General features: G+C 40.5%; 1 protein-coding gene across 8 annotated transcripts in view; it reads left to right on the top strand.

Annotated features, from left to right (window-relative positions):
- Positions 1-15,111, top strand: part of TCF12 (transcription factor 12) — a 641,728-nt gene that overhangs the window by 283,702 nt on the left and 342,915 nt on the right. For all 8 annotated transcript variants that reach the window (XM_069222409.1, XM_069222403.1, XM_069222408.1 and 5 more), the window contains exon 6: positions 3,481-3,542. In XM_069222409.1, coding sequence (XP_069078510.1) covers positions 3,481-3,542 — 62 coding nt within the window. The remainder of the gene's footprint in view (positions 1-3,480; positions 3,543-15,111) is intronic.

Raw genomic sequence — 15,111 nt, 5'->3', positions numbered from 1 at the left:
CATCCTGATAATCCTTTTTTTTTTTTTTTTTCCAGGTCAGGCAGCCAGGAACTAAACATGAGTTAAATGTGCAGGCACCTGGCTTCCTGAGCTGAACTTTGCCTGGCAGAATATGTCACAGCCCATGGATGTGACCTCCTCAGCTCTGCAAAGTATCTCACAGGCCTCCCTCTCATGACGAGGGGGAGCATCTGTGATGGCGTCAGACCTGGGTGCTTCATTTTTAAGCCCTGAAGTGCCAGGGCTGAGTTGTCTATCAGTGACTTGAATGAGTCAGCAGTTTTAATGACCCCATCCCATTCTGTGACGAGTAAGGAACTTCCACCGCCTCTCTTTGGTTGACCCTGAATCAGCCAATGAGAGGAGGCAGCAGACCCCAGTCCTCCAGAAATCTCTGAGGCTTCCCTCCAGAGACACTGCAGTTGAGTAAATGTTAATGTTTTTACTTGATGTTTTGTGTGTGTATTAATGATGAGTGTGTGTATACATGAGTGCGTGATGTAAGTGGGGCGGTGTGCGCATGTGAATGCCTGGGTGTGAGTGTGCAGTTGTGCCCCCTCTGACCTCGCATGCTCTAATTGCCAGCCCCCACTTTAAATCATTCATGACACAGCCGTCGGGCATATTATCAATTTCTTAATCAAACAATGTATTCACTGTAAATTTCTCTGTAATTATTTAGGTGCTGATATTGTTGGTGAAATCCACTCATTGAGGAGATGAAGTGTTTTATAAGAAATAAACTTTGGCTTGTGAGAGAATTATGTTTCATAATAATGGATAGCAGCAGCAGTCCTGGCACCGCAAGACATGTCATTGGTGGTTTGAGTGTGCCTTCGGTCCACAAGGCACTTGGTCGCTTATTGTCCTAGCAATCTTCTTGCCATAGCGATTGAGAGCGGAAGGTCGTCTTTATTTTAAAAAACACTAATGATTGTAGGTATTATCTCTAAAGACTCCATGGATTTATTGCTATATTTTATTACAATATATTCGGCAGGTGTTGCAAAAAAGGTAACTCTTGTCTGTACTCAAGTTATTAAGTGTTTTCACTTCCTGGCAGTTCTTTCATTTTGAATTGTTATTAGACACTCTAAGAATAAACGTGCCCTCCTCTTTCTTAATTTACTACTCAGTGGGACATTCTCGGTAAGTTCCTGTTAGTTTTACAGGGGACATAAAAAACAACAGTGAACGGACTTTAGATGTAAAATTCAATAGTGCCTTGGGCTTTCAAAGTTGTCTTTTTTTAAGTACTGAGTAAAAATTTATTTATTTTATTATTGGACACCTGAAGTTTCTTTTTTGAAAAAACAAAAAGTTTATTTCATAAATTTGATAAGAACTACTACTAATTTATAGTACTTCTACTTCGTTCCATGTGGTATAAAATATGCGTTTTTGTTCAAGGTTAATTGAAATCTTTTGTGCAGTGTCATTCCGTATATCGGTTTTATTAGTCCATTATGAGCTGTATTTACATCAAATAGAAAATTTGGTAACCTCTACAACTCATTCTGTGTGATAGGAGCTGGCATGAGATAAAGTTTTTCATTAACATTTGTTAAATGAAATTCGTGATGCACATTGAAAATAGGTTGTAAATTATTTTCTTCGTTTTCAATGTTGTTTCAAAGACCTTTTTATTTCGTTGGCAGTTTTTACTTTTGCACTACCCATTCCCTTTCCACCCAAACGCAAAAAGAGTCTGAAACAGATAAATATGGTAATAATATTTCCTATATCTACTATGTTTTAAAATGCTTTGCTTTGCTTTCCTTACTGGAGTTTGTTATCACGTCCACTACTTGGCCTATTTTTGGCATTTTTTTATTATTTATTGCTCCTGTTAGTCTTTTATTAAATGTATAGATTGTCTGTCTTTGACTATTAATCGTCTTCTGTAAGTAAATTGGCAGGAAGAGATTCAAATTAAGATGTCTCACTAATAAAATAAAGTGAAATAAAATTATCTTTTAACTGAGAATGCTGCCTAGTGCAAAGTTAGTTTTGCACCTTGGTAACGACCAGTGTGCAGAATGAAGATGGGCTGGCCTGATATTTTTTGCTGCCGTAGGAAAAATGACAAGGTAGTGCACATCACACCCCACTTTCTAATCATGTGTACCCACTCACGCACATTGTACACACTCAGAGAAACAAAATCTATGCCATTTTGGCCTTTTGAAAATTTAAAAATCTGGTGTAAGCTTTAAAGGTTCGTTGAGCCTTGAACTGGTCAGACTGAAAGTATTTCAAAATGAGCACCTAGTTTAGAATAATGCGGGATAAGACACCATGCTATTACCTTCTTTGAAAAAATGCAAACTGGACATTTTATTCACTCAATGAGAGCAATCAAGTCATTATGCAGTGGTTTCCTTAGATAGAGTATGCCTTCCCGCTTGCATGTAAATAATTGAAAATAAATTTAGCTAAAGCATTTTTTGGAACATGCATATTATTAAATGCCTATGTTTACTACAACAGTGCAAATGTCAAAATTCATGTTATTGTTAATGTATAGTGTAACTAACAGGAGAATACACTGTCTAATGCCTTGCAGGTTTCTTATTACAATGATTTCACATAGGTAAGGTGATAGAACACAAGGCCAATTTTAAGATGTTTTTCCTCCTTCCATGTACTTATCCCCTTGTGTGCTTGTACTGACTAGATATATATTTTTAAATTAAATATGGTATAAGAACATCATAGCATAAACCATTTATGCAGATTTGCTGGGAGTAATACACTCTTCATTACCATTATTGAGGTAGGAAAGGGATATAAAGGCCCACCCAAGGGTTTGCTTCTTATAAATCATGGTCCCTCCCCATACTCAAGAGGTAGCAAGCATATAACACTTGACCCATCTCTATGTGTGTGTGGTTTATGTATTGATATACCTCTCCATATATACACATATGCATACATGAATGTATAATAGTTTGTTCTTGACTTACATTCGTTAGGTCTGGTTATAAGTTATTGTAATTCTTCATCTGTATTGTCCAGTTGGCCCTTCAAAGCCTCATTTTCTAAGGCTTTTTATGTTATACCACTCAGTAATGAATATTGGTGGTGCGTGTAATCTCCTAAAGTAGGGCTAGGTTGTGGACAATGGCCCCATCAATATTTTGCTAAGGACATAACATTATTCATGTCAGCATGAAGCAAATAACTCTGCAGAATATTAGTTTGTAATATTGAGTTTTCAGTATACATAATGTGTATGTAAGCTGTTTTCTACTGTTGGCACTAAAGTTATGAAGGATCTATTTCAGTGTAAAATTGTTTCCATAAGCTGTTTGACCCCGTGTTTTTTCATAAATTGTTTTAGAGCCTTTATTTTGAGAGTTGCCTTCTCTCCAAACATTTACAATATTTACTGTTTAGTGAATAGATGTTTAGAATAGTTAATTTAGTAGAAACTCCAATAAGAATAAAAATGCCTGATAACTTTTCTTTGACTTGCAGGGAAAGCAGAAAGAGGACAGTTTCCACTGTATACTAGAGACGCTCCAACACCAGGTTGTCAAGTAAGTATAAATATGATTGAAGCTCCTCTTTAGTTATTGCTAGAGTGAAAAGCATTTTTTCAAAAGTAAGCACACTTTTTTTTTTTTTCTTTACAAAAGTACTACAAAATTGGTACTTTGCTAGTGAGTGGTTTTAAATGTACACATTGATCAAAGTGCAAGAGAATAAGACAACTTAATATTCACTAATGCAAAGTAAGGAATTGTCATTTAATGGAATCTGAACATAATTTTTAGTTGCCTCAGTTAGTAGTACAGCTCGCCGTAAATATTTCTAGTTCTCCTTAAGATTGGATAAAGAGGCTAAAGTGTTCTAGGATAAAGGTTAATGTGAGGGATAAGGTTGGGGTTAAAAGTTACGACAAGGGTCCTGGTTAGAGTAGGCTTATGCTCATGGTTAGATTAATATTAGAGATAGATGTTTAGTAGATTTGATATTGTGAATGAAAGATGTTTTGGAACGGACTTTTTAGAGCTGTAAGCTGTGTTCTCATGTTTATTAAAACACTTCATTTTGAGGTTTTTCTCTAGTGATATTTCTGCACAGGTATTTTCTCTGCCAGTCTATTCATTAGAATGATATATATTTAAAATACTACATGATTTGTTCACCTGTAATATAGACATGTCAATAGTTAATTGTATCCCAAGTAAAGAATTGGTGCTTCTAAAATGGTGCGGAGTATTGGCTGTGCCTTTCACAGAGTAGAGTATTACCTCAATGGCCGTTTGCTGAAACAGACTACAAAACGTTGCACATTTTATATTCTCATCTGGCACACGGTTTTATCAGGATCTCCCTGATGAAAAATTGAGGCTGCGTGACAAAGCAAATGTGACTTTTTATGTCTGTTAGTTCTGTAGAAATAATATTTGCAAGATGGTCTGGTATAATTTGTCTTGTTGTTAGCTGTGTTGTAGTTCTAATTTCACTCCACCCATTGGCCAGTTGTGATCCTGGACAAACCTCATGTCGTCTTGTTAATTTGTTTCCTTATCCTTTCAAATTGAACTGCTTGCAAACAAACATGCTGGTAGTAAAAAGTGCAACTTGAGAGCAGCTAGGCATTTCCATTGCTGATGCAGACCCCAAGCTCTTCCTTTTTAGAAAAATAATTTATTTGAGGTTTTTAGTGAACCAGCAAATAATTTTGGAAAGTTTGGTTCACCTGCGTCTCTAATTATTTTAAAACATTTTACTGCAATATTTATATTGTGTGATCCCAATCATATGGGGATCATCTTGCATCAGTCTAACATGATCGCAATAAGTCAACAATGTTATAAAGAAAATAACAGATTTATACTGACCAACCAGACTAATAAAAGGCAGAAAAATGTGCATGTTCGGATTTGGCAGAGTGTAAAATCAGAGACTCGCACATGTCCAGGTTTAAAAGGTAGGTGGTCTTCAAATCATAAAATATCCTCATAATTAGACCAGAATATAAAGGACTTAAAGTATAGAATAAATTGGAACATTCTGTGGGCTAGCCACATCTCAGAGCACGGATTTACATAGGGTGGAGCAGCATTTAGCAAGGTTTGTTTCATAACTTAAGCTTCCCTCACTTTGGGACTGTTCAAGTCTTTGGAAGGTATTTTTTTTCTGATGGATGTCAAGGTTCTAACCAGTAAGAGTTCACTGTGTGTTTATTTTGTTTAGGCTGCAAATCTGTATTGGTACTATAACAGCCCCACACTGCCATATGAAAGTCTGAAGTGGAACTCATGGTTTTAATTTGTAGCCTAACAGGCTCTATATCCAGTGCACATGACAGTAATGCCACATGCACTACATCAACCTAACCACTTCATCAAGTGTAAGTTGATGTATAGTTAAAAATAGTAAAAATTCACTCTCCTTGATGATGTAGGCGATGTGATATTGTATATCAATATTATCGACCTCCATATTGTGCTATACAGCCTAAGTAACCTAACTTTAGATCCAGAGAGCCAATTGGCCATGGTGGAGAAGAAGGAATTTAGTTTCAGCTGGGTTTGATTTAAGAAACGCTGAAAATATCCACAAATTAATAATGCAAAGAACTCATTTTAGAGTGTCAATGGCATTATTGTTGGTAGTGTTTGTGTAGCTTGGGGTCATCTAAATTTTGGTGGGCCTTGCTACCTATTTTTGGTAACAAGTCGTTCACCCTGCACAAGTACTGTGTACCTGTCAGCATGAGACATGTTTTAGACATTTAGGGTGTCATTACGACCCTGGTGGTCTAATGACCACCAGGGTCATAGTAGCGGTCGGACCGCCGCCAATGCGGTGATCGGTGCACCACATTACGACCGCAGTGGTAGCGCCATGGTCAGACAGCCAGATTACGACTTCCCAACAGCCTGGCCGTGCTGGCAGTCCTAATCCACCAGGGCAGCACTGCAAGCAGCTCTTCCCTGGGGATTATGATCCCCTCCCCCCTTCTCCGTCAGTGATTTCATGGCAGTAGCTTCACCATGAAAAGGCTGGCAGAGACGAGGTGCAGGGGGTCCCCTGCACTGCCTATGCATTGTCATGGGCAGTGCTGGGTCCCCCTGTCTAGCCCTGTCGCAATGTTCACTGTCTGCTTTGCAGACAGGGAACATTATGACGGGTGATGGTGCATCCTACGCACTACAGCATTGCTGCTGGAGACAATGCTGTAGGCTGTTTCCTGTTGGGCCAGCGGGAAACTCGTGATGGGCCCGGCAGGGAGGCTGCCACACTGGTGGCAACCTGCCCTTCGGGACTTCCCATCCGCCTAAGTCATAGAACTTAGTGTGTTTCTGGTGTCCGTCACGAACTGTAAAAACATGTTGTATTAAAATTCCAGGCAGAACTTTGCAGAAGCTATCTATCCTTATAGTATCCATCTCATATTGTATTAGTGATGAAATCAAGATTGGTAGGTTGTCAAATGAGTCTTGGTCATTGAGTTAAATTGCATGCACATTTTGAAATATTTTGTTTAGGAATGACAATTTATTAATTTATTTTTGGTGAGTTAAGCCCTTTGTCATGTTTTCAAGGATTTAGAAATGTGCTGAGCTAAACAGCAACATAGGCATAGTGAACAGTGGGTGTTTCCATGTTGTCTGCAGAAAGTAAAAAGTGATCACAATAAAAACAAGAACCACATTGTTTTTATTCTGATCACCCTTTACTTTCTGCACTGTTTTGCATGAATTTTTTAGCACTGTGTTCACATCACACTGAGCACTTCCTACACTGATTTGTATGGAAATGTGCTGTATCGGAGTATAAATGACATGAATAATGTTTTGCGTATTTTTTTTACATTTGATCCTCTGGGCACTATACAATACATTGATGAGATATTGTGAAAAATACTAAATATGCTTTCAAAAGATACCTAATTGGACAGTGTTTTATTAAAATAGTGACGTACTTTGTCTTTTGATTTGGAGTCGGCTGAGTCACAATGCCAACATCTCTCTCACTCTTCAACTATGCCTCTCAGCTGTCAGACATTAGTTCCAAGGACTCCTAACACGGCCTTTATCTTAAGGGATACATTTGATCTTTTAAATACTTTTCCCTTTACTCTGGTGTTCATCTATGTGACTCCTTCAGATCAGGCTAATGGCACACTGCACCATTAATCCCGGTGTGCTATTGGAAATGAAATAGGGACCCTGAATGTTGTTGCTGTTTCCCAGTCAACTGTTTGCTGGCTCCTGATGGGCACAGGACAATATCTTGGCGGGGCTTGCCTTATGATCCCTTAAACATGATAAAGCATATTTTCCATGATTATGCTTTACAATGAGGTCAATAAACCTTACCAGGCATAAGGGTGTAGAGACATAAGGCTTCAAAATGTCATAAGAATTCCATTTAGAATGGCAATATGACTGATGTGGCCACACAAGGAAAACTCAAGTCTCTGAAAAAAGTTAAAGGGCTTTACCCTCAAAACAAAGCCATTAAGGTACAAAATCACTAAGGGTTGACCAAGGTGATGGAAAAGATTAAAACAAACTAACATCAAAAGAACGAAATATTCAACAATAGCAGAGCAAAACATCAAAAGGATCACCTGTGGAATGAAAAGCAGCACTTTTCAGTACTTAAGGAAATGTAAAAGTTTTTTAAGCTTAACTAGCTAGAGCAGTGGTTCCCAACCTGTGGTCCGGGGACCCCTGGGGGTCCAAAAAGCCTCCTCGGGGGGGGGGGGGGTCCGTGACTGCTTAGCAAATTAACTAGTATTAACAGATTAATAAAGCGTATGTAAATAAAGTGGCTAAACATACAACTGATAATGTTAAAACGTACTGTAAATGTAAAGGAATTTGAAATTGGAGGCTAAAAATTAAGTGTGGCCTCAATTAAATCTACAAAAGCTCCAATCTTCCTATTAACATTTTTATTATTTTATTTGTTTGAACATTACATAAATAGTGTTGTCATTTGTGTATGTGTTTGATGGAATGCCTGTTTGTTTATTATTTTGCAGTATTTAGGCTAGGGCCCCTGGCAACCAGGAATGGGGTCCCTGGATTCCAATAATGATTCTTTGGGGGTCCCCGGGTTCCAGTAATGATAAAATGGGGGTCCACAGAAGTCAAAAGGTTGGGAACCACTGAGCTAGAGCAAGGGGAAAACCCTACAGATCAGCCCTCTATCGGGGTCAGAAATGACCATGAGTAATGTGCCTCCATGGGGAGCAACCCTTGCCCAAGGGGCTGGTAAACCCCCCCCCCCCACCCCCCCCCCCCAAACAAAACACACACGCAACAGTCCCTGGTGCCTGAGTGGTTTCTGTCCCCCTAGGAGGACAGAAATGGCCTAAAATAATATGCCCCAGTGTGGAATGGTCCTTGCCCAAGGGGCTGCTCCCCTTATGTTAAATTAAAAAGAAAAAAATCCCTGGTGTCTATTGTCTATGGGTTTCTGCCCCCCTTGGGCAGATGTGCCTCATTAAATCACAATGCCACACATTGGGGAGCGACCCTTGCTTAAAAGGCCACTCCCCTCAGGTAAAAAAATAACAATTCCTGGTGTCTAGCAGTTTCTTCCCCCCTTGGGGGCAGATGTGCCTAATTAAATCATAATGCCCCCCTTGGGGAGCAACACTTTCCTAAGGGGCCGCTCCCCTTATTTTATTAAAAAAAGATTTAAAAAAACTACCTGGTGTCTAGTGGGCATTCCTGCAGCACGATCGCTATGCAATAGTGCTGCAGGAATGTTCATGCGTCTCTGACACCCCACCTCCCTTCCCAAAGAGAAACTGATCGTTCTCTCATTGGGACTTGCTGGAAGCTATGGGCCACTGCTTACTACATTAGCGTGCAGTGTGGTTTGGTGATCCACTGCGGGTCACAGCCAGGACGTAACTGTTACATTCTTGGGACAGCAGTGCTGTGCCACTGGACGTAACCGTTACGTCCTTGACACACAAGGGGTTAATGTCATAAGGAATTACATAGAAGTGAATTAATTTGTTATACATGACGTTTAAGGGCTACACCACTATAGTTTTAGTTCCCTATTGTACAGTGAATGCACATAAACATAGGTTACCATGGATGCTCCACTTTACAACACATCTAATAGTACTTTGGTTAACAATATGCAAAGATGGTCAATTATAGATGATCACTGTGATGTCAAAAGTAGCAGTAACGTTTCTGCTACATCAAACATAAACTTTCCATCTTAATGGCTTCTTGCTTATTTGTATTGCATGGCACTGTGGTGACCTCAAGGGTACTCACTTTTGGTTTGAGAGTCCATGTTCTTTCATGTGTCTGTTCTATAAGTAAGGAACAGTTTCCATCCCTACAGCGTAGCCTTCATTTACTTTAGGGCTTGTGTGTGTCTGAATACACCTGCAACCGGTCAGGCACTTTTTCAACAGGCAGTAATGCACATCCCCCTGACATCAACTCGTGTAACAGGAGGGCTCAGCTGGGCAGAAGACAGTCTTGTCAAGCTTAACTTCTCTCCTTACAAATGGCACATCTGCAAGGGGGAGCTTTCGCAAATGGTCTAGACTTACGAGCTTTTGAGAGATGAACACTAAATAAAAAAAAAAATAGCTTGCTTTTTAGCTCTGGTGTGTTGATATATTTTAAACCTGTTATCGGTGACCACCTGCACCAGTTCATTTGCAAGTTAAAGTTTATGTGGACATTATACGTGCCACCATTTATACACCGTACAAAATATTTATGACATGGTTTGTTTAAAAAAAAGTATACAAAATGACTAATGGTGTGGTCTGTCTGTGAAAATGTTTGCTTATTGCCCTTTTTTAATGAGCAGCTCTTATTTCAGGTGATTCTTTGGTTAGAAATAGATATTTTTGACAGGATGTAACTTTGATATCTGAGTAGTGCCTTCCTGGTGTATAGAACGCTTCCCCTAATTAGTTTAAAGCAGAGAAAGGATCACGGAGGAGTGTGTTGTGATATTTTGTAAAATGTTTTACACCCGTCGACAGATTTCTCCCTTTTAGGACCTGACTTAGAAATGGCTGATTCAAATCTGGCTAACTCGTATTGGCTGAAAGGGGTAGACATCTATCGCCTTTTGGTCGCATTAAAAAAATGCCTTGATAAACTGCCTAGTTCGGTCTTTGAAACCAAATCTGCCATCAGATTTCCATTGTTCTTGGCATAGTGAGCTGGTAGGTCACTGAAGTGGATATGAAAGGTGAATAATCTACCCCTGCCCTGTGCTTATCACCAAAGCGCAGTGGATGATCATGGGTATATTAATTTGTCCAAATTGTGCTGTCTTTTCCCCTTCTGTACCTGATGTACAGACACATAATTTTGGGTCTTTGTTTGATAGTATGTGCCGAAAATTCTAAAGAAATGATGAAACCAATACATTATCATTATAGTAAGTTACGTGGTCTCCGTGCTTAATGTGTGCTAGTTTTTCTGGTGGTCAGAACCATTCAACACTGGCACTTAGCTATGACAGTCCACCACATGGTGGCGATGTCTCTCAATTTCTGTAGGGGCAGATCGGTTTAACAATTAAATGTTCATTCAAAAAAAATTCTAGAGCTTCTAGCCACTCATACTGCTTAGTGGTTTGGAATTTCCGGGCTACCACATTTATAGGAGCGTAATGCTAAGCAGTGTTTATACTGGGATGTGGCAGTGATGCGAGTTCCAGTCAGTGCAAACTGCAGTGGTCTCCAGAGCAGTAATATGGGCTCTGGCACTCATTTAGAAATTAAGTACTACTCGTCCTTATTGCACAAGAAGTAAAAGGCATATAAAACAAGATGTTCTTTACTTAGGTCTTTCCAGCTTCTTCAATTAGACTTCTCCCACCCGCTCTTCCTAGGGCTTAATATATTTTACTCTCAGGCTAAGGTGAGACTCAGATGGATCATCTCTTTTCACAGTCCACTACTGGGACTTAAAAGCACTAAATCTGAGAGTTCACTTTTCTTTTCTTTACAAAGATGAGCTGTCAGCAGAATTAGGCTTTTTCTGGACCTATTTTGACTTTGGTAGATTGAGGTGGTCACCTCTTTGTAACAAAATCCTTTTTTAATTTTGAAGAGCCTAGGCTCCATAGAGTGCAAACATGTTGGCTAGGGCAGAAGGCTAAGAGTGTTGATGGACCTCACCTACTGTCCTCCTTATCCCCCTTTCCCTCCATCCTGAAGGCCATGTGCAGAGTGCAGTTTTATAAAACCTCTGGAATGCCCAAGAACTAGAAAGGTGCTTGGAACCGGATATATATGGAATCCCAAGCATTCCCCCCACATCATGATGTATGGTTTCCCTGGATTTGGATACATTCTGGATGACCCCTCTGCATAACGAATCAACTTCAATCAATAAGTCAATGATTTGTAAAGCGTGGCTAATCACCCATAGGGTCTCAAGGTGCTATTTGTGGGTGTGCTGCTCAGTCGAAGATCTAGGTCTTGAGGTCCTTCCTGAACTGCTTCAGTGATGCGGTCTGCCTGAGCTTGAGAGGTAGCGTGTTCCATGTCCGGGCTGCTAGGTAGGAGCAGGATCTTCGTCCTGCTGTGCTTTTCCCAATCTTGTGACCGGCTGCTTGAGGTATGCCTGTCATATGTTGTGCAGTGCCTTTTAGGTGTGGATCCGGAGTTTGTATGTGATGCGTTTCCTGACGGGGAGCCAGTGTAGGTCTTTGAGGTGAAGGAGGTGTGGCTGTGTCAGGGCTTATCCAAGATGAGTATGGCTGCTACCTTCTGGATTCTTTGTAGTTCTGATTTTTGTTTCTTGGTGATGCGGGCATAGAGTGCATTGTTGTAATCCAGTTTTCTAGTGACGAGTGCATGGGTGACTGTCTACCTCATGTCGGAGGGTATCCACTTGAAAATCTTTTGCAGTAGTTGGTGGGTGTGGAAGCTTGATGATGAGACGGCGTTGACTTGGTGGGTCATGGATAGAGTGGAGTCCAGGATGATGCCCAGATTGCGGGCTTGGTCTGTGGGTTCATTTCCCAGTGCGGTGGGACACCAGGAGTCGTTTCAGGCAGAGGGGTTGAGTCAATTACGAGGATCTCTGTCTTGTCCGATTTGAGTTTGAGGCAGCTGGCTTCCATTAAAGCGGCGACGACTCTCATCCCATTGTGGAAATTTCACTTGGCCTTTGCAGAGTCCTCAGATGGGGAGAGGATCAGTTGGGTATTGTCAGCGTAGGAGACTATGTTTAGGCCGTGTTTGATGATCTTGGCAAGCAGGCCATTTAGATGCTGAAAAGTGTTGAGCTGAGTGAAGATCCTTTGGGCACTCCGCAGCATGTGTCTTTGGGTTCTGCCATGAATGGCGGTAGTCTGACACTCTGTGTTCTTCCAGTGAGGAAGGACCAGATCCAATTCAGTGCTTTATCTCAGATGCCAGCGTCGTGTAGTCTTGTGCAGAGAGTGGAATGAGGTGGGCAGTAATGAACAGGGAATTCTCTGTGCCCCCTTGTACTGATGAACCCAATAGGCTTTTCTCAGCACACCGGGGATTGTCCTGGCTTTGTGTGGTGGTGCACTGTCCTGATACTCCACCAGGCAGCCGTATTGTGACAAACTGCCACCCCATATTTTGGTAGGCAAACTTGCTTGGCCACCTGGTGGAATCAGGAATCTGCTGTGCAGCAGACCCATGCGATGGCTACTTCCTAATTAAGAAGTCTCCACACGGGCCTCTGATATGGCAAGGTCATGACTTGGTCCTAGCTTTTGCCCATGCCCAGGTGGAAAGTGGCTCTTCAGTGTTAGAAATCCAAGCTCTAAGCGCATGAGGTAAATTGGTATTATTCTTTAATCAGTACAGCTGATCAAAAAGCAGCATGGTTCATTATTGCTCTCGTAATCCTGTCTTGATTGCATCTTCTCTGACTGTAGGAGGGCATCATCTGTATGAAAACTATATATATAGGTACTGTTCACCGTCCCCTCAGATTGCACCTATGATCTGATGTTTGGAAGACAAAATGCAGAAGCCGATTTGCCATCGTTATGGAGGGTAGTATTGCTTGTAACTGCTTCATCTCTGAACGTCATCAGTATTTGTGTACTGGTCCTTACCGTTAGCATAGTAAAGTAGCATTTTCTGTTTTGCAATTCTTCCAATTTGCAATCACAATTTTTGCAATTCTTTGAGTTTTAAAGGATGCATTATACAATCCTCAAGCCAATGTTATACAGAAACATTAACAAAACGATGTCAAAGGTTTTTAACAGCAGCTCCAATTCATTCTAATTTCAAAAGGGACCAAGAGTAACGTCTGCATAGTTGCACCGGAACTTTCAGCATACAAATTATGAGCCTTTATTACCTGATATCAACTGTTAGAGCCAATTATTCAGGCAATTTGAAGAGGTTGCAAACACTTTAAGAAAGTGGCATCTTTTCAGGTCAGAAAGGAAAGATGTTTTGCTATTTCAACAGTCTATAGATTAAACATTCATGCATTGCTGTGGCTGTCCTGTATTTGTAACCAGTGCTTATATTGGAAAGAAGGGGGTGATCTTTTGCCTCACTCTTAAAATGCACAGTTTACACTCTGCAATAGCTGAGCCTACCCATATTTTCAGGTGACTGATCAAACTATGGATATTAGAAGTATCACGTAATAGGAGTGGTTGTGTATGAATGTTAAGGATAATGAGGTGATAGCTTTCATTGTACCTTTGACTTCACACCAAAAGGTGCACAAAGATGCTTTAAAACCATAATACATAGGCCATGTCTTCCATAGCTTCTTCAGAGCACATTAGCTAATCTGTGTCTGTGAAAACTAGTGCTCCCATGCAGTATTTAAAGAAAGTAAACTTTAGCCTTGCTTTGTGCAGTTCACAGTCAGGTGCAGTTAGGAAAGAGCACCAACATTCATGTATTGAGTGGCTAATGTACTTTCCCACCTGTCTTTTAATACACTTCCTCAGAGTTTGGGGTGGATTTCTTCCATCGACCTAGCATGTAGCCCAGAATTAACTCCTATGAAGTGTTGTAGTGCCTGTGGTTAGTCTCCATTATACATTTCCTGTCTAGCTTGACATCTTTTTCTAGTGGTTGTTTTTACATCTTTTTCTTAACCCCTTCGCTGCCAGGCCTTTCCCCCCTCCTGTGCCAGGCCTTTTTTTGCCTATTTGGGGCAGTTCGCGCTTAGGCCCTCATAACGTTTTGTCCACATAAGCTAACCAAGCCAAATTTGCGTCCTTTTTTTCCAACATCCTAGGGATTCTAGAGGTACCCAGACTTTGTGGATTCCCCTGAAGGAGGCCAAGAAATTGGCCAAAATACAGTGAACATTTCGTTTTTTTCAAACAAATTGGAAAAAGTGGCTGCAGAAGAAGGCTTGTGGTTTCTCCCCTGAAAATGGCATCAACAAAGGGTTTACGGTGCTAAACTCAGCAGCTTCCCAGCTTTCAGGAACAGGCAGACTTGAATCAGAAAACCCAATTTTTCAACACAATTTTGGCATTTTACTGGGACATACCCCATTTTTGCAATTTTTTGTGCTTTTAGCCTCCTTCCAGTCAGTGACAGAAATGGGCATGAAACCAATGCTGGATCCCAGAAACCTAAACATTTCTGAAAAGTAGACAAAATTCTGAATTCAGCAAGGGGTCATTTGTGTAGATCCTACAAGGGTTTCCTACAGAAAATAACAGCTGAAAAAGAAAATTATTGAAATTGAGGTGAAAAAAACATAAATTTTTCTCTACGTTTTACTCTGTAACTTTTCCCTGCAATGTCAGATTATCGAAAGCAATATACCGTTACGTCTGCTGGACTCCTCTGGTTGCGGGGATATATAGGGCTTGTAGGTTCATCAAGAACCCGAGGAACCCAGAGCCAATAAAAGAGCTGCACCCGGCAGTGCGTTTTCATTCTATACCGGGTATACAGCAATTCATTTGCTGAAATATAAAGAGTAAAAAATTGCTATCAAGAAAACCTTTGTATTTCTAAAAAGGGCACAAGATAAGGTGTTGAGGAGCAGTGGTTATTTGCACATCTCTGAAATCCGGGGTGACCATACTAGCATGTGAATTACAGGGCATTTCTCAATAGATGTCTTTTTTACACACACTCCTATATTTGGAAGGAAAAAATGT

This window comes from Pleurodeles waltl, chromosome 3_1 (genome assembly GCF_031143425.1).
Source record: "Pleurodeles waltl isolate 20211129_DDA chromosome 3_1, aPleWal1.hap1.20221129, whole genome shotgun sequence".
Classification (NCBI taxonomy): Eukaryota; Metazoa; Chordata; class Amphibia; order Caudata; family Salamandridae; genus Pleurodeles; species Pleurodeles waltl.
This window is presented reverse-complemented; position numbering and strand designations above follow the sequence as displayed.